General features: G+C 50.1%; 1 protein-coding gene across 1 annotated transcript; it reads left to right on the forward strand.

The window, feature by feature from the left end:
• The first annotated feature begins 371 nt into the window (after positions 1-371).
• LOC102728045 (keratin, type II cuticular Hb5) lies at positions 372-14,682 on the forward strand. The gene is made up of 9 exons (XM_081821730.1): positions 372-794; positions 3,475-3,683; positions 5,081-5,141; positions 5,742-5,837; positions 6,512-6,676; positions 6,914-7,039; positions 10,275-10,495; positions 13,254-13,285; positions 13,995-14,682. The coding sequence occupies exons 1-9, from the start codon at positions 372-374 to the stop codon at positions 14,144-14,146; spliced, it is 1,485 nt and encodes a 494-aa protein (XP_081677856.1). The 3' UTR covers positions 14,147-14,682.
• Positions 14,683-17,881: the final 3,199 nt, after the last annotated feature.

The following is a 17,881-nucleotide window of genomic DNA, read 5'->3' on the forward strand; positions in this document are numbered from 1 at the left end:
GCCCAAGCCCCCACTTGCCCGTGTGGGATAATGATGGCAGGTGGACTCACAGGGTGGGAGGTGAATTAGGGGCTGAAGGGCCTTGTCTAGGCCTGTGGGACCGAAAAGGCACCAGGGGACAGGTTTATTGTGACGCGGGGTCTCTTCCACATGCTTATTAAAGGAGACAAGTTTCAGCTTTGCTTCTCGGTCTGCCTAGTGGGAGATTCCCACGCTCATAAATGGCATTAATAACTTTCTCCTGCCTTTTATGTTGTTGGGAGGCCTGTCATCTGCCCCATAAAAGGCAGGGGCACTTACAGGTCTCCAGCTTGAGACCTGCACGCTTCGGGCCTCTCCACCTTGCCCGCGCTGCCCTGCACGGCCAAGACATGGCGAGCCGTTCCTACCGCTTCAGCTCCGGCGTCGGGGTCAGGAACTTCAGCTCCTGCTCTGCGGTCCTGCCCAAGCCCTCAGCCCGCAGCTGCGCTGGTGCCCTGAGCTCCCGCGGGGGCACTCCTGGGGGGCCTGGCTACAGGCGCCTTGGGGGCTTCAGCAGCCAGAGCCTGTATGCCGTGGGGTCCCCACGCATGGCGGTGAGTTGTGGATGGCCCCTGCGCAGCGGGGGCAGCTTCGGCTACCGGGTAGGGGGCCTCTGCGGGCCCAGCCCGCCCTGCATCACCAGCGTGTCGGTCAACGAGAGCCTCCTCACGCCCCTCAACCTGGAGATCGACCCCAATGCGCAGTGCATGAAGCACGAGGAGAAGGAGCAGATCAAGTGCCTGAACAATAAGTTCGCTGCCTTCATCGACAAGGTGGGTCTGCGGGCTGCTCCCTGGGGCTGTGGCACAGGAACGGGCAAGCGGCTTGGAAACCAGTGACGAGCTGGGTTCACGTTCTCTGAGTCCCAGGTCTGCTACTCATCAGCACGTGGCCTTGAGAACATGACTGAATTGGGCTCTTGGTTTTCAGGTGTTACCAGCAGAATCAAATGCAATCAGTAATGGGTGTGAAGCCACCAGACAGAACAGGGCGTTGATTGCTGCTTCTTCCCTGCCCAGCAAGAGCTGAGAGCGTGTCCATGGCCCCATCTCCTGGATCTCAGCCACCACACAGTGGCAGGGACAGGGGAATGGGCATGTCTGCTAGGCTGGTGTCTGACCCCACTCCTAGAGGAGATGCCACCATCCCCAGGGTGGAGAGGGGAACCAGGATGAGGAGGGGCCAGAAGCTCCTCTCCTGCTCCTTCCGCTGGGGCAGAGTGTGAGTTCCCAGGACTTCCGCTGGGGGCGCCCTCCCCACCCAATACTGACACAGATTAAAGACAGTGACTCGAGAAACTCCAGGGGAAAGCCCAAGAGGGGCTGTTGAATTGTACTTTGCTGATGTTGCAGTCTCTGAGCCCACCTTCTGGTTGGATGCAGAGCTCTGGTTTTCTCTGACTCAGTGGTGCCCCCTGAGAGCCTCTCTGAGGGAGGACAGCCACTGAAGTCCAGGGGAGGAAAGGCTCATCTCCAGGGCAGAATGGTGTGCATATCTACACCCAGGGACTTTGGATGCACACAGGGTGACGGTGCGTGGGAGCTTTGCTCTCAGACAAATGCCACCATCAGGAATAGGCATCCCTGCAAGCGACGGTGCCATACATCTATTCTTAACATGCTGCTGGCTCTTCCCTGCCATCAGCACATCGTGCAAGCTGTTAATTTCACAAGGACATGCACCAAGTGTGTGGGGGGGGTGTGTTTGAAATCCAGCCCATGCTCTGTTCACCCGGCTGTGCGCCCCAGCAGGAGCCTGCGTCTGCCTGGAGTGGTCCCTTTGTCTAATTTGCTCGAAAGCACAGTGAGGGCCCTGAGCGTGCAAGGACCTTTGCACGCAGCCTTCTGGGCAGCACCCAGCTATGCAGCCTCTGTTGTGAGCAGTCGCTTCCGGTCTGAGGAGAAAGACTCAGACTGCCGCCCCAGGCTGGCTTTCTCTCCCCTGGGGTGGCCGGCAGCACCCCCACCTCCTCGGAATCACACTCTGGGTGTGCAAAGTGTATTGGCCAGATGGGTTTAAGCCGGCATAGTGGGCAAGCCCAAGAGTGGGCCTGCATGGGGCCACCCAGGGCAGATGCCTTTGGTTAATTAGGGTTTGGTTTCTTTTCCCACAATGGTGGGCAATTGCGGGCTGCTTTCTACCAGGCTTGTGCTCCCAGAAGGTTAGGGCTTGGGAGGAGATCACCTAGTGCAGGGCTGACAAGGGCATGGGGCCTGGCAGGACCCGAATGAAGCCAAGCTGAGACGCATGCCTGCTGGAGGGGCAGCTGCTGTGATTCACCACCAGACCCAGGCCCGGCATTGCCTGAGCCTCTGGTTTGTCAAGGTCACGGAGATCCAGATTCTTGCCTGAAATTACTCAATTACTAAATGTTGGCAATGAATTTGATTTCTGTAAAACAGTTTGCTGGCCAAATAAAACCTGCCCGCTGGGTAGAAAGAGCCTGGGGCCTGCCCGTGTACACTTGCTGAGGTTCTGCTGCTGCATCAGTTTATCGTGAGGCTCAGAGAGAAGGAGGCACTGGGGCCTGGTTAGTGGCAGGGTCAGGCAGTGGGAGGTCTCCTAACTCCCGGTTCAGGGCCCCCGAGCTGGGCTCTCATGCCCCAGGATCAGAGGGAGGGAGAGTATGGTGGGTGCATTTTTAAATCACTGCCATAAAAATGCCCAAAGCTGAGTGGCTTAAAACAACACAAATTTATTATCTCATGAGGCCAACATCAAGGTGTCCGCCTTAGGGGAGGCCTGTTTTCAGGGACATGCAGGCTTTTGGCAGAATTGAGTTCCATGGGATTGTAGGACTGAGGTCCCTCTTCCCTTGCTGGCTTGCTGCCGGAGCTTGTTCTCAGTTTCTAGAGGCTACTGGCATTCCTAGACTCAGGCCCTTTCTCCCTCCACCTCCAAAGCTGGTGATCGTGGTAGAGACCATGTCAGGCTCTGAGTCTCTCCTCCACCTCCTCCTTCTGTGCCCCTCTCTGCTCTTCTGCCTTCCTCATCCACTTTAAAGGGCCCATTTGATCCCTTGGGGCCATCTGGATAATTCCAGATCTCCTGGTCTTCAGCACCATGAGCTAAATTCCGCCTGCACGGTCCCTTTTGCCATGTAACATAACCTATTCCCAGGTTCCAAGGATTAGGATGTGACCATCTTTTGGGGGCCACTTTTGCACCCCCCCATGGCCTGGGGTGTTTTTGTAGGATAGATGTTATTTCATTCCTGCAGAATAAACACATCACAAATAGTGTGCTCTACGGGAAGGTGGGGATAGGGTGAGGGAACACGACTGGGGGAACATTTGTGACCTGCACTTTCAGGCTTTGCCAAATGATTTGGCCTTTGGGGGGAGGTCAAGCTGCTGCAGGCCAGGGGCCCTCCCCAAGGGCAGAGAAGGCTCTGGGATCCTGTGCACCTCTCTGGGCTCCTCCTGAGTCTTTTCCCTCCCCTCTTGGCGGCAGGTGCGCTTCCTGGAGCAGCAGAACAAGCTGCTGGAGACCAAGTGGCAGTTCTACCAGAACCACAAGTGGTGTGAGAGCAACCTGGAGCCCCTATTCCAAGGCTACCTTGAGACGCTGAGGTGGGAGGCCAAGTGCGTGGAGGCCGACAGCAGGAGGCTGGCCTCGGAGCTCAACCACGTGCAGGAAGTGATGGAGGGCTACAAGAAGAAGTGAGTGTGGCCTGGCCAGGGGGTAGTTATGGGTGTGGGGCAGGTCTTGGCTGGGTCCATCCAACTCTCCAGGAGGCAGAGATCACTGAAGGTCAGGGTCATTCCAGGCTACTGCTCAGGTGGTTCTGTTTTCTCAGCCTGCTCCATCTGGTCTCGGCTCCCAGCTCTTGTGCGCCACATCCTGGGGAGATCGAGAGAGAGGAATGATGAAACAGGAGGGTAGAGATCACTGGGCTGGAGGGAAGAACTTGGGAGCAGTCAGTGCTAGGATGGGCGGAAAGGAAAGGTCCCTGGGGAGATATCTCGAAGATGATTCGGCTGATGCCATTCAAGGTATCCGATGAGTTCGGATAATTCTTTTATTTACTCTGTAGATAAATCGCCAGGCTCTTGTTCTGCAAGGCACTGCAATTCAAAGGCCCATGTAAATCTTTGGTTTTAACCTGACTTGTTTGGTTTGGCCATTACCTAGTTTAAACTCACCAGGTCACTGCTAATTTGCTCCTCTTTACCTGGTAGATATGGACAGAGAGAAGGGCGATTCTGACATAATCAGTCCTGGTAATACTAACTGGAAATAACTGGAGTTCTGATCTTGGAAGATCAGGTTTTCCCATCCAGATGGGCCCAGCGATGGGCTTACGCTTTCCTTGAGGGGATGCAAATGCCGACACAATTCTGTTTGCAGGTGGCAAGGTCTGTCTCCCAGTGTAGGAGGTGTGAGGGCCAGTAATTACACAGCTCAGGGTTTATAGCAGCCCAAATTACTCTGTCATTAAAAAGTTGTGGGAAATGTGCTGTGAGAACTCTGGTTCTCCCGCCGGATGGGCAGGGCCGCTGCAGGAATGACCTCATGCGCGGGAGTAAGAGAATGTGCAGGGTTGTTGAGGAGGGGGGTGGAAATGTTCCCCAGCAGTCTGGGCACAGTGGGGTGCTTCCAGGATGTCAAGTCCTTGGATGTTGGGGGAGGGGAAGAGAACGTCACGGGGATGGCTTCATGGAGCTTTATGTTTTGTACAATTTTCGGGTTGAAAGACCCCCCCCACCCCGCTCCGTGGAGCGTCTGTCTTTCATTCATCCCACAAATATGTCCAGAGAAACTTCCTGCACACCAGGCAATTTAACCCAAGATGCAGAGAGATTCAATGACTTGCCTGAGTTTTGCAGCAACTTTAGTTCAAGCTTAGATCAGAAACCAGGGACTTGATCTCCATGACCAGTGTCCTTTTGGTGGGTTCTTTGGGACTGAAAAATAGAAGTCCAAAGAGGCCAAGCCTCTTCTCCCAAGGCACGCAGCAAGTGAAGGATAGAACCAAGTTGTCTTGAAAACCTAGGGCTCTCTGGCCGGTCCAAAGCCCCCTTCTCAAGGGCCTCTCCACCTGTGTGTCTCTCCTCAGGTATGAAGAGGAGGTGGCCCTCAGGACCACAGCTGAGAATGAGTTTGTGGTGCTGAAGAAGGTGAGTGACTCTTCCCACATGGGAGGAATGAAATCTTGGATGCTGGGGGCCTCTGAGACTCGCCAAGATGTGTCAGTCTAGTCGTGGTGGCCAGGCACTCGAGTCCACTGACAGATGGAGGCCAGTTAGTCAGCAATGTCCCTATGAGAGTGACATTGATTTACAAGTGGCCACGGGAGTTAAGCAGGGAGTCTACAGAGAGCCAGACAGCAGCACCATGAGGTCTCACGCCTGAGAGTCAGCGACTTGGGTGGTGCCTGACCTGTGTGCCAAGGACGACCTGCTGGGGCGTGCGCTCATGGCTCTGTGGCCACCACATGGTCACGCTCCATGGGCCAGTCTGGCTCAGGGGTAGCAGTCTGCCATTTCAGGCTGTGATTTTAGGCCACCCACTTCAGAAAGATCTCCAATTCTGGAGGAATCAGAAAAAAGTCTGTAAGGGGTCAGACTTCTCTTCACTCCCTATTCCTAGGTGGTCCCACGGATGTTTCTGTCATAGAGAAGAGTGGGCCAGAACATGGCCTTGGGGCCCCCTATAGAGTGCAGAGGTCCAGGGGCACTGAGTGACCCTGTTATCCTTTCCTCGTGTGTGTTCACCAGGACATAGACTGTGCCTACCTGCGCAAGGCTGACTTGGAGGCGAATGTGGAGGCGCTGAGGGAGGAGATGGGTTTCCTGCAGGCCCTCTACGAGGAGGTGAGTTTCTTCCCATCTCCAGAAGAGCAAGTGAGGGAGGAGAGGGTGGAGGCTTTTTGGGTTGTGGCTTGTCTCGGGCCCTTGGCTCTAGAGAGGGTTGTCCATCCCTAACTCTTCTAGGACCTAAACACCTCTCCTTCTGTGACCAGAGGAGATTTTCTCTTGCTCAGGCCTCCTTGCAAAATGGAAATGGGTGATATCCTTCCTTTAAAATGATTTGAAAGACTAGGATTCATTGCCTGTCTACACAGGACAACATGAAGTGGAGATTTGAGAATATAGGTATGGATATATAGAGATAATAATATCTTATTAATTCCGGTAGTGTGAAAACTTAATTAGAAAAGCCAGGAATCTGAATCTGTCCATTATCTTGTTGATTACATTTATACAGATAGCTAGAGCTGATCTGGATTGTTGGGGCCCCAGGTGGAGTGATCCCCTTTGTCTCTATCCCTAGAAATCTGCCTCTGTTGATCCAGGCTTTAATGGAATTCCACCTTACTCACTGCCTTGAGGCCATGGTCCAAATTCCAGCCCTTTTCTCTTAAAATTCCCCTCTGAAATTTTGCAGTTTATTTCCTGAAGCTACAGGTGGGGACTGTTTTTTACCTATAGCGATGGGAATCAGAGAGGGATTTGGAGCTGAGGGCACTGGTTGCTGTCTCCTACAGGAAATCTACCTTCTTCAGTCACAAATCTCGGACACCTCGGTGGTGGTCAAGATGGACAATAGCCGGGAACTCAGCATGGACTCGGTTGTGGCCGAGATCAAGGCTCAGTATGACGATGTTGCCAGCCGCAGCCGGGCCGAGGCTGAGTCCTGGTACCAAACCAAGGTGAACTGGAGGGCCGGGCTGCCCATTGGGCAGGGAGCATAGCCGGAACCCGGAGCTTCCCCGGGACAGGTGCCCATGCACTGAGAGGGGCTACCGCATAGGCCCAAGCAGAGCAGGTGTAGGAAGTGGGACCGTGGCCGAAGAACAGTGGGCTGACTCTCCAGTGACAACCCAGCACCCCCTCCAACAATGTCACAACCACCGGCTGTCTCTCAATGTTGGTCCCCCAACCCACAGTGCGAGGAGATGAAAGCCACAGTGAGCCAGCAGGGTGAGGACCTCCGCAGAACCAAGGATGAGCTCAACGAGCTGAACCGCCTGATCCAGAGGCTGACGGCGGAAATGGAGAATGCCAAGCAGCAGGTCAGGGGGCGCTGAGACCTCAGCCGGTGTACCTGCTGCTTCTGATCTGCTCTCTGCTCTCCTCCTACCTGGACGGGCAGCTGCTATCTTTGGAGAGGCTTAGATTTTAACCACCTGCACCTGAAGTTTGCACAAAACATTTTAGGGGGAGGATAGGTCTGTCTACCTTCTCTGAATTCTGCTGTTATTTCCCTTCCTATCCCTTCACTGCTTCTCTCCTTCTAACATACCTTAGATAACGTGGTCTAGGGCAGGTTATGTCCTGCTGTCTCTCTCCCCGCCTCTCTGGTTGGACTTGAGGTGCACAGACCTGAACTGATCCTATGCCACTCTATTCAAAGTGCACACGACCACCGTCTGCGCATCTCTGCAATTCAGCGTGTTCTTTCCTTCATCTTTATTCCGTTCTCCTCCATCCCCAGACTCATTCTCATGCAGCTAATATACGTCCCTCTTCCATACGTATATTTACATACACACATACATACATATGTATCCTTTAAAATAAATTTATATAAACTTCTTGGTGTTTTAAATTTACATAATGACATTACGCCATAACTCTCATCTGATTCTTCCCATAGCCAGTTCAAAGTCTTTGAAATCCATGCAGGTTGCTCTAAATGATCTGTTTCATCTTTTCTATGCTATCGAATGCATTAATATTCATAAGCCAGAGTTTCCTGTCCATTCCCCTATGGATGGCCACTCCGTTTGCCTCCAAGTCTTTGCTACTACAACCAGTTGTATCATGAACATTTTTTATATATTTTTACACACGTATACATGTTTCCATGTACATCTACATGAGAGATGTCTTGAAGGTATAAAGCAAGAAGTGGAAATGTTGAGTTGCAGGATATTCACTGAATTACTTCCTGTAAGAACCCTCAGAACTCTGTGCCGGCACACAGTCCCACCATAGACAGGTGGGGGCTTCTGCTTAAACTCACTATTATCAGACTCCGATACGTGTGGCTTTAGTAGGTGTGAACTAGCAACAAGTTGTTTTTCAAATTTTCATTTCTCTGGTTAACTAGTGATGTCGAATGTCTCCTCATAGGCTTACTTACTCATCTGCATTTCCCATTCTAAGCACTGCCTATTCCTATCTGCCCATTTTTGTATTGTGATTCCTGTCTTTTTTCTCGACTATTTGCAGCAGTTCTTTGTCCATTCTGTCTAGATCGTAATCCTTTGTCAGTTCTGCATGTTGTAGTTCATCTCCTCTCAGGCTGTCACTGGTCTGTTTGCTTTCCTGAACAGAAATCTTTAACCTGGGTGTGGCCACACCCATCAGCTCTTCCCTTAATGGTTTATACTTATGAAGGTTTGAGGTCATAGAGGTATCCTTTTGCATTCTTGTCTTCAACTAGTTTTATAGTTTTACCTTTCACATTTAGGTCTTTAACCTGTCTAGACTTTATTTTTTGTATATACAAAGAGTAAGGTTTAAGCTAATTTGTTCCTACAGAGAGTAAGAAAATACATCATGTAATCCATTCCTTATCCACTGGTTTGTGATACGACCTCTGTCCTAATCCTGAGTTCTCACATACCTGTGGCTCAATTTCTATCCTCTCCCTTCTGTGTCGTGGTTCTCAAACACTGTGTAAGATGTATCACAATTAATTCATTGCTATTCATAGCTGAGGTGATAAAATATGGGAATGGTCCTGGAAGTGAAATTAGAGAAGATTGGAAGTTATCCTCGCTTGCATGCTAATACGCTTTTAAAAATATTTATTTCATTGTGGTAAGAACTGTTAATATGAGATCTACCCTCATAATGCATTTTTTAAGGGTATAATACATGATTGTTGACAGTGTGGTACAGTGGGTCTCTAGAGCTTATTCATCTTACTTAACTGAGACTTTATGACCATTGATTAGTAACTCCGTATTTTCCCTCCTTCCGCCCCTGGCAGCCAGTGTCCCACTGTTTGATTCTATAAATTTGACTCTTTTATTTTAATTTAAAATTTTTTTAAATTTGACTATTTTAGGTATTTCATATAAGTGGACTCAGGTAGCTTGTCTTTCTGTATCTGGCTTATTACACTTAGCATAATGTATTCAAGATTCATCCATGTTGTGGTATATTGCAGAATTTCCTTTTTTTTTTTTAAGTCTGAATAGCATTCCATTGTATGTTTATACCACGTTTTCTTTATCTGTTCATCTGTAGATAGACACTTAGGTTGTTTCCATGTCTTGGCTGTGGTGAATAGCGCTGCAATGAACATGGGAGTGTTAATATCTCTTTGAGATCCTGATTTTAATTTTTTTGGATAAATACTCAGAAGTGGGATTGCCAGATCATAGGGTAGTTCTATTTTTAATTTTTTGAGGACCCTCCACACTGTTTTCCATAGCAGCTGCACCATTTTGTATTCCCACCAACAGTTTGCAAGCGGTTCAATTTTCTACATCCTCGCTAACACTTAGCTTGTTTTTTTTTGATAATAGCCAACCAGGCAGGTGTGAGGTGATTCTCATTGTGGTGTTGATTTTCATTTCCTTGGAGATGAGTGATGCTGAGTATCTTCGCATGTACCTGTGGGCCATTTATATGTCTTCTTCGGAGAAATGTCTCTTTAAGTTCTTAGCCCATTTTGAAAATCAGATTATTAAGGGTTTTGTTTTTGCTATTGAGTTGTAGGAGTTCCTTCTGCTTTAAGTGGGGCAGAAGGGAGGAGCTACAGTTAGTATGTTGGGTGTTTACGTGGGGAATCCTTCCAGTATGCTGATCTGAGTGGGTCAGAGAATGGAACCCCTTATAGTGGCCTATGAAAACCTGGGCTTGTCACTAATTACTGGTAGCTTAGGGCAAGTCACAGCTTCTCTGAGTCTCATTTTCTTCATCTGCATAATGGGAATAACCATGCCTGTTCTCACAAGCTCAGAGAGTAACCGGAGGCGAATAAGGTAGCATCTGTGAAAGTGCCTTGTAAACTAACAACAGTAAACAAACGTAAGATAATATCACTACTTATTACCAGCCCTGTCCCAGTGCTAACATTCCCTCCCTCTAACGGCTCACCAGGCACTTGGGTTTTACAATAAAGTGGTACAAAAATGGAGGAAGAAAGCTCCAAAGGGCTATTATATCCCTGCTTAGTTTATTTGCAAGTTGACCATTTTGAATGGAGTTGACTGAGGCCATGGGGGACCCACCAGCGTTCCCACAGCCTGCACCCCCTTCAAACTCCTTTCTTCCTCTCCTCCCTGACAGCGCTACAAGCTGGAGGGTGCCGTGGCAGAGGCGGAACAGCAGGGCGAGGCGGCCCTCAGTGATGCCAAGTGCAAGCTGGCGGGGCTGGAGGAGGCCCTGCAGAAGGCCAAGCAGGACATGGCCTGCCTGCTCAAGGAGTACCAGGAGGTGATGAACTCCAAGCTGGGCCTGGATGTGGAGATCGCCACTTACTGCAAGCTGCTGGAGGGCGAGGAGAGCCGGTGAGGACGGGGCTCAGGGTCACTTCACATCCCCACTCAGGGCTTGAAGACTGCCTCGTTCGACTATAATCCTCCAGGCAGAGAGCACTCAAACCAGGAAGGACTCCAGAAAGGCTCTAGAAATCATGGAGTCCAACCATTTCCCCATTTTCAGACAGGGAAACTGAGGCCTAGAGAGGGGAAGGAACTTGTTCAAGGTCACAGCTAGGTAGTGGCTATGCTTACATTACACCAATCTCCTGGTTAGGGTTCCAGTGATCCTTGCCCTCCTACACTGCCCCTCTGGCGGCACCTCAAGCTTGTTCCAAGACAACTGCTTTACCCTGTTGGCTGAAAGGATGTTTCTGCAATCACATCTCAATGGGTTGCAAAAGCTGGAATCATTCAGAAGATTTGTTAAAGGCCATTTGATTTGGAGTGCACAGTCAAGGAGCCCCGTAGTTCCATGTTCAGGACCAGCAAATGGAGATGAGCTGCTCAGCGTCCTTGCTTAGCAGGGAAAGACAGGGCTGGACATAAATCCATCCTCCAGGTGACCAGGGTTAGTGTCCCAGGGAGGCTGTTGGGGGCTTCTCAGAGGAGGAGGTAGAAGAGCTGAGGGGGTGGGAAAGGGACAGGAGACATCAGGCTGTGCTGACAGTTTGAGCCAAGAACCGGGGCAGTGAAGTCAGCAAGGGAAGGAGCAATGTGGATTTATACCTGGGGTAGTGGCGGGGCCCCTAGCCTAGAGGTGGCCGCATCATTACTGCCTCCTAGCTGGGTTCCATCACGGAGGAGCAGGCCAGACTGGGGGGAGTAGAATATAAAGGTTAAGATCACAGGCTGGGAGCCAAACCACCTGGGCTCAAATCCCAGCTCTACCACTTCCAACTCTGAAACCTTATGCCTCAGCCTCCTAATCTGTAAAACAGGTAATCATAAAACCCACCACTTTAGGCTATTGCAAGGATTAAGTGAGTTAATGTGCATAGTAAGCACAAGTAGGAGCAGGTTACAATCAGAGTAAGAATCTGTCTATCCAGGGTGGCCAGGCAGGGCTGTACTGTGGAGAGGCTCCTTATTAACCAGGTTAGCTTTAGAAATCTGACGTTTGTGGCACCCACGGCAGCCGGCCATGCTGCTGGATTTGTGCTGTGCTTGACCAAAGCAGGTAAACTTTTCTGTCCATGTCCTCAGGCCACCAGAGTCTACCTCCTCCTTTGTACACTTAGCCTCAACCTGCTCATCTACATTCAGTGAGGCACTGGGCATTTGCGCCGTGAAACTTACTTTCATTGTAATCATCATCATCATTAGCGTATTAATAACTCCACCATATAATGAATGAGGCACTGTCTCCAACACATGAGATTTTATTTCATTTTTTAAAGATTTAATTTATTTATTTGACAGAGACAGCGAGAGAGGGAACACAAGCAGGGGGAGTGGGAGAGGGAGAAGCAGGCTTCCCGCGGAGCAGGGAGCCCGATGCGGGGCTTGACCCCAGGACCCCGGGATCATGACCTGAGCAGAAGGCAGACGTTTAACGACTGAGCCACCCAGGCACCCCAACACATGAGATTTTAAAAGATGGTTTAGTGTATGGCATCTTGCATATTGTGGCCATTGACCTTCTAACAGATCTTCCCTTCTTGGCACTTAATAAGTTCAATTGGATTACGCTAGTAATTCTCATTGCAGAAAATAAGAAAATTAAAGCAGCCATCATCACTCAACTTGGAGACAGCTGCTGCTAGCATTGTGACTCCACAGGCAGGATGATGGCTAGAATCTTCTGGAAGGGCACAGTTCCAAGGCTGTGGTAGAGTCAGATTCACGTGGCAGGAAAGTGAGCCCAAAGCATAGATCCTCACGGAAAAGCTGTAGTGCGTAGAGGTGCTCTGCATCAGGCAGAAGGAATCAGACTAGAGCTTTCCTGGAGGGTAAGGTTTGAAGCTGGGGGTTAACAAAGAGGGAGACATAGAACTGAAAGTTCAGGTGGGTGTGAGGGAGGAGGGGGCCCACTGCAGTGATATAAATATCCCACCATCAACGAAATGTTTCTAATGTTAATAGCAAACACAGTGCATTTACTGTGTGCCAGGCTCTATTTGTAGGCACTTGGCAACGTAGAGCTTACCACAATCCTGGAAGGTGGGTATGATCATCCCCGTTTCAGAAATGAGGAGACTGAGGCACGGAAAGCCTAGGTGACTTGTCCAAGGTCACCCAGCTAGTAAGTGGCTCAGCCAGATTTGTGCCCAGGAGGCTTGGCTCCAGAGTCCAGACTCTTAACCACCATACCCTCCTGCCTCCCTCTGCATTATCAAGTCATGTGGATATCTGGGGTAGCATGTAAACTCATGGGATAAAAATGGATCGATTAGAATGAGAGGCAAGCATTTTCCTACCTAGAGGTGCCCAGTTAGGCAGTGGCTGATCCCATCCTCTATTGGGCTGTGCTGGAATTTCCAGCCAGGGGACAAGGAGGATAACCCCCACTGTAACCCATGTCCACCTTTCAGTACACCAACCTTCCGTGGCCGAGAAGCAAACAAGGCACAAAGTGGCCCTTTGGGTCCTGCAATCTTAACATTCCCCTGTCCTTTTGGGATCCCTGGGAGCAGGAGCAATGCTGATGCTCTCTGTAGTGGGTAGGCAGCATGCCGCCAGCCCCTCAGCTCTGCTCCCCTCACTCAGGATGGAGCAGAATAGGCCCGATCGAGCAGGAGCAGAGGAACTCCGTTCTGAATGTTTGCTCTCTCTCTCTCCCCTGCAGCTTGTGTGAAGGTGTGTGCTCCGTCAATATCTGTAAGTTGGGTGTATATCATGGGCATCGTTCTTTTGAGTGTTAATACTGGGTTGCATCTAATGGGTGACTCTGTCTGTGGGGCACTGTGTGGGGGATAAAGGGGCTGAGGTCTCTGGGATCTGCACAAATGGGTGGTCCAAAATATTTGGCCCCTACGCGGGTCCACCTGGAACGTGTGTGAAACCTAAGCTAGTGATGGTGGCAAGTTCTGCCCCCCTAATTGGTTCTGCAAAAATAGCCCAAGTCTTTCAGTTACACAAAAAATACTCCTCAAATGGCACAATGTTTTGATAAGAAACATGAGATGTTTATTCTGATCATTTGGGCCACTGCAGGCAACTCTTAAATCTTTATCTTTAATAATCCAACATGTACGCAGTCCCTAGGCTAAGTGTCTATCCGTTCTTCTCATCCTTGCAGCAACCGTATTTCTAGATGATTCCTCCACTGTGACCATCAGTTTTTGCTCAAAGACTGTATAAACACATCTCAACATTAGTCTGGTTCAAGTAGAGTTAGGTATCCCGTTGGCTAAACACACTCCTTCCAGAAACAGTTGGCAATGGGTTTGGATTTGCCTGGAGTTGTAAAGATTCATGTTGCTGGTCGTGCCAAATGTGAAGAAAGCAAATCATTGGTTCCAAAAAATTCTGGGTCATGTCACGTCGGGGAGGGAAGAGAATTCTGACTCAGTGTCTCCTTCCACAGGTGTGAGCCGTTCCCAGGGCGGCGTGGTCTGTGGGGACTTCAGTGCCACTGTCCCCCGTGGCCCGGGGGGCGTGGCCACCAGCAGTGGCATCCTCTGCTCCCCTTCTGTAGTGGGTACCTGCTCCAGTGTCAGATCGGTGCGGTTTGCGTAGAGGGTGTGGGTCTGACGGGGGCAGGGGTGGGGAGCAGGAGGGAAAATCATTGCTCTCTGAGACCCTAGGGTCAGTGTAGGAATTTCCCCTGACTGGGAACCCAGACTGACTCTCCAGTTTCCTTCTTACTGCAGTTAGGACTTACCCTTCGAGCGCATGACTGACACCTCCATTGAGTCTCCCCTCCCTCCCTTTTTGATAGAAGCTGCTCAGCCACTTTCTTCCCCAACTACCTTCAGGTTAGCAGACATTTACTAAGTACCGACTGCGTGCCAGACCCTCTGGGAAGGGAGCCGGGTTGGGGAACGGCGATGGGGGGTACACCTCTGCTTTGCCCTCAGAGGAGCGGTGGGCGTGTCACCTCAGCACTGAGGGGGTGGCGGGGCAAGTAGACTGGGGGTCTGGGAGGCCCCTCACTGATCTGAGAGACTGTGCATTCCCAGGGTGTCCCCCAACTCTTCACGTGTCAGGATGGAAAGGTTGACTGAAGCTAATGGCTGAGGTGTTTAGGTTGGTGGTTGGTTGGGATTTTTTTTTTTTTTTTGTATTTGGACAATTCCTGTTATGGCTCCTACTCTCTTTGAGTGTGTGTGATTAAATATTGATGGTAAAAATTTTCTCCTAGTATAAATGAATGCCTGCCTCCTTTGTGGTTTTCCCCAGCGCCCCCCCTCCTCCCTCAATCCCCGACCATCTCAGTGCTTCTGCAAGTGTGGTGCACGGACCACCACCACCAAGTCAGGGTCCCCAGAGATGGGAGGTGGAGGGGACTTCTTCAATTAGTAGATCCTGGACTCCAACCAGAACTACTGAAGCAGAAGTTCCATGGAAGAGCTCGGGGATCTGAGTTTAAACAAGCTCGCAGGTGATTCCTAGAGGAACTAAAGCAGACAACCATTGGTTTATGTGCGCAGAGGGGATAGGAGGGTCAGGTGATTCTGACCGTGGAGCTGACTTCCTCTCTGACTCTCACAGGATCAGCTTCATCTCTTTGCATTTCTCCTTTGACTTTGCCGAAAGCAGAGCCAATCTGGGGCCCCCACGCCTGGGTGGGGTGGAGGCGAAGGGAGAGAGGAGGAGAGAGGAGCCTTTGTCCACAAGCACCTGCTAAGTGTCAGGCACATCATATGTGTATTTCATTCATTGCTCACAGCAGCGGCATTATTATCTTGATTTTATAGATAAGGAAGTCCAGGCCCAAGGAAGTTAAGTACCTTTCCTGAGGTCACACAGCTAGGCCAGCGTTCAGACTGAGGTTTAGGGAATGCCGAAGTTCACATACTTTCCATTGTCTTACCCCAGTTGTACCTTCAGACTAAACATCCTGGCTCATCAGACTGCTTCTGGACGAGGGGTTCTAACTGACCCTGCTTTGCTAGTCAGACACTTCAGAAATAAGACACAGAAGATGACACAAAGGAAACTCCTCGAACTGTGGTAGAAACAAATCCCATAGTCTCTGGTCTCCAAGAATCTTGGGCAGATCTTCTTATGGGACAGTTAATACAGGCCCATTATGTGAGAACCCAGAAGTAAAACCCAGACTTCTGGTTGGAGGACATTTTCCCCGACAGCCTGGATGGGGCAATTGACTGGGGAAATCTGCCTCTGGCCTATTCCTGAACTGACAGTCCCCAAGAAGTCCCACTGGGGAAGTCTGTTTGGAGTCCCTGTTGAGGCAAGTGGTGTCCCCCTGCTGAGGTGGAGAGAGGGGTTTCTGATGGACAAGTTTCTTTCACTTGATTTATAGGAAGAATTCCGCATCTTCCACTTTATTTTATTTGGGATTAAAAAAAAAGATTCAAAAACAACTTGACTGGGTAGAAGATATTTTGCCATGAGAATTCATACTTGATCTCAAGACATAGAAAAACCTATGAGCAGTTCTTTGGGCAATGCAGTCCTTCTGATGCTTTCAGAATGTGTCCTCAGGGGGCACATTGTTCCCCTGCAACCCTGGGAGGACCAAGATCTTTCTTAGTGTATTACTCCCCTAGTCTCTGCCTCCTGGCCTTGGAGGGTCCCGCAGGGGCTACATGCTGGGCACACCACGGTCTGGATCCCACCAAGTTTGAGTGGAGGTAAAATCAGGTCCAAGGGCCACCAGATCTGCTCTGAGGAGGAAAGGGAGTCCCACTGGGCACCTCCTGCCCTGGAGCAGAATGGGATGGAATGGAGGAGGGCCTGCCTTTCCTTTCTGGTGGTGATGGTGGAGGGTGTGTATACACATTTTTGTGTCTCTGGTGTTTTTTTTAATGCAAAAGCTCATCCTTGGGGTGCTCAGTCGGTTGAGCATCCAACTCTTGATTTCGGCTCAGGTCATGATCTCAGGGTCATGAGATCAAGGCCCGCATTGGGCTCCGTGCTGAGCATGGAGCCTGCTTGGGATTCTCTCTCTCCCTCTGCCCCTCGCTCCTGCCATTTGCTCTTTCTCTCTCTCTCAAAAAAAAGCTCATCCTCTGTGCTCTACCTCCACCCCACTCATTCCCTGGCTACCCATCTCTCATCACCTCCTGTCCAATAGCACCAAGAGAATAAGAGTGGGCACTTTGGAGGACCCTTTGTCTTTGAACAAAGTGGAAGTGGGCAGGATTTCCAGGGGGCACAAAGGGGGTCTGGTAAGGGTCGGGGGAGGGGCAGGAGAGTGGTGTGAGGCATCTGTGAACTCAGCCACTCCCCAATGCAAGTCCCCCCCCACAAAAAGAGCAGAATCTTGTTCATGTGTCCTCACTGCTCTACTTTTCAATGAATGAAACACTCAATAAATACAGCCTCTTCTTAATATCCACATTCCCAGAGAGTGTCAGTGGCTTGCATATGTGGACAGAGGGTAATCCCAGATAGCCATTTCCAGTGTCCATGTCCATTCCAAAGAGTGATATGCTTTGTGATTTCCTTGCTCATGTGGTTAGTTTACATTTCTCACTATGCTTGGTTCAGGTGAGTGATGGCAGCGATCTGTGTTTCTTGAGATCCCAAAGACTGAAGCAGGGACATTGGAGACGCTGCGCTGCTTGAAGGAGCCCACCTGGGAGTGGGTGTTTGTGAGGATGGTCCAAGGGGAGGGTATTTGAGACTCGGTGGAGGAGAGCTTGTGGCCTCAGAGAGGAAAGAGAAGAGGAAAGCCTAACCTGACCTGATTTTTTTGAAAAGACTGTAATCCATACTTCCCTCATCCTTGTATTTTGGGGGGACATTGAGTATTTGAATAAGGGTAGAATACAAACAGAAGGTCTGATTTTCTCTGATGGAGGTCTTATTTGGTTTGTGGAGTTTCGAGCGAAAGGGAGCCTGGGAAAGAGCTCTGGAATCACCCACATGGGCCAACTTTATTGTTTGGGCCACTTGCTCTGGAATTTACCTGATCTCTTAATTTCAGACCACTTGGCTTCTCCTTAAAATTTTTTTTCTAATAAAACTTTAATCCTTCGTTGACCTTGGAGCATATCCTTTGCTTTGTGTGAGGAATAGTTCTTTTATCAGGAGAGGGCCGTGGGAGCCCCAGGATCCTTTGCTCTGCATTTTTGCTGTTGGCTGCAGGGAGGGCTGGGGTGGGGGTTTCATCCTTATAAGACGGTGGCACCTCTGCCTGGCCCAGTCAGTTGACTGGTCTTTGCACACAAAGCATGGAAACTCATTAAAAAGCTTATTACTATCTCCCAGCTTGTGGCTGTTTGACTTTTCAATGCATCATGTCTTACTTTGGGGGTACCAGATTTGGTATCTTAGTTATGC

Source organism: Leptonychotes weddellii, chromosome 5 (genome assembly GCF_054177405.1).
Source record: "Leptonychotes weddellii isolate Sample4059 chromosome 5, ASM5417740v2, whole genome shotgun sequence".
Taxonomy (NCBI): Eukaryota; Metazoa; Chordata; class Mammalia; order Carnivora; family Phocidae; genus Leptonychotes; species Leptonychotes weddellii.

Coding starts and splice junctions, on each gene's coding strand:
- LOC102728045 (XM_081821730.1), top strand. CDS start 372: ATGGCGAGCCGTTCCTACCGCTTCAGCTCCGGCGTCGGGGTCAGGAAC. Junction 7,040..10,274: donor TGGAGAATGCCAAGCAGCAG/GTCAGGGGGCGC, acceptor CCTCCCTGACAG/CGCTACAAGCTGGAGGGTGC. Junction 10,496..13,253: donor CTGGAGGGCGAGGAGAGCCG/GTGAGGACGGGG, acceptor TCTCCCCTGCAG/CTTGTGTGAAGGTGTGTGCT.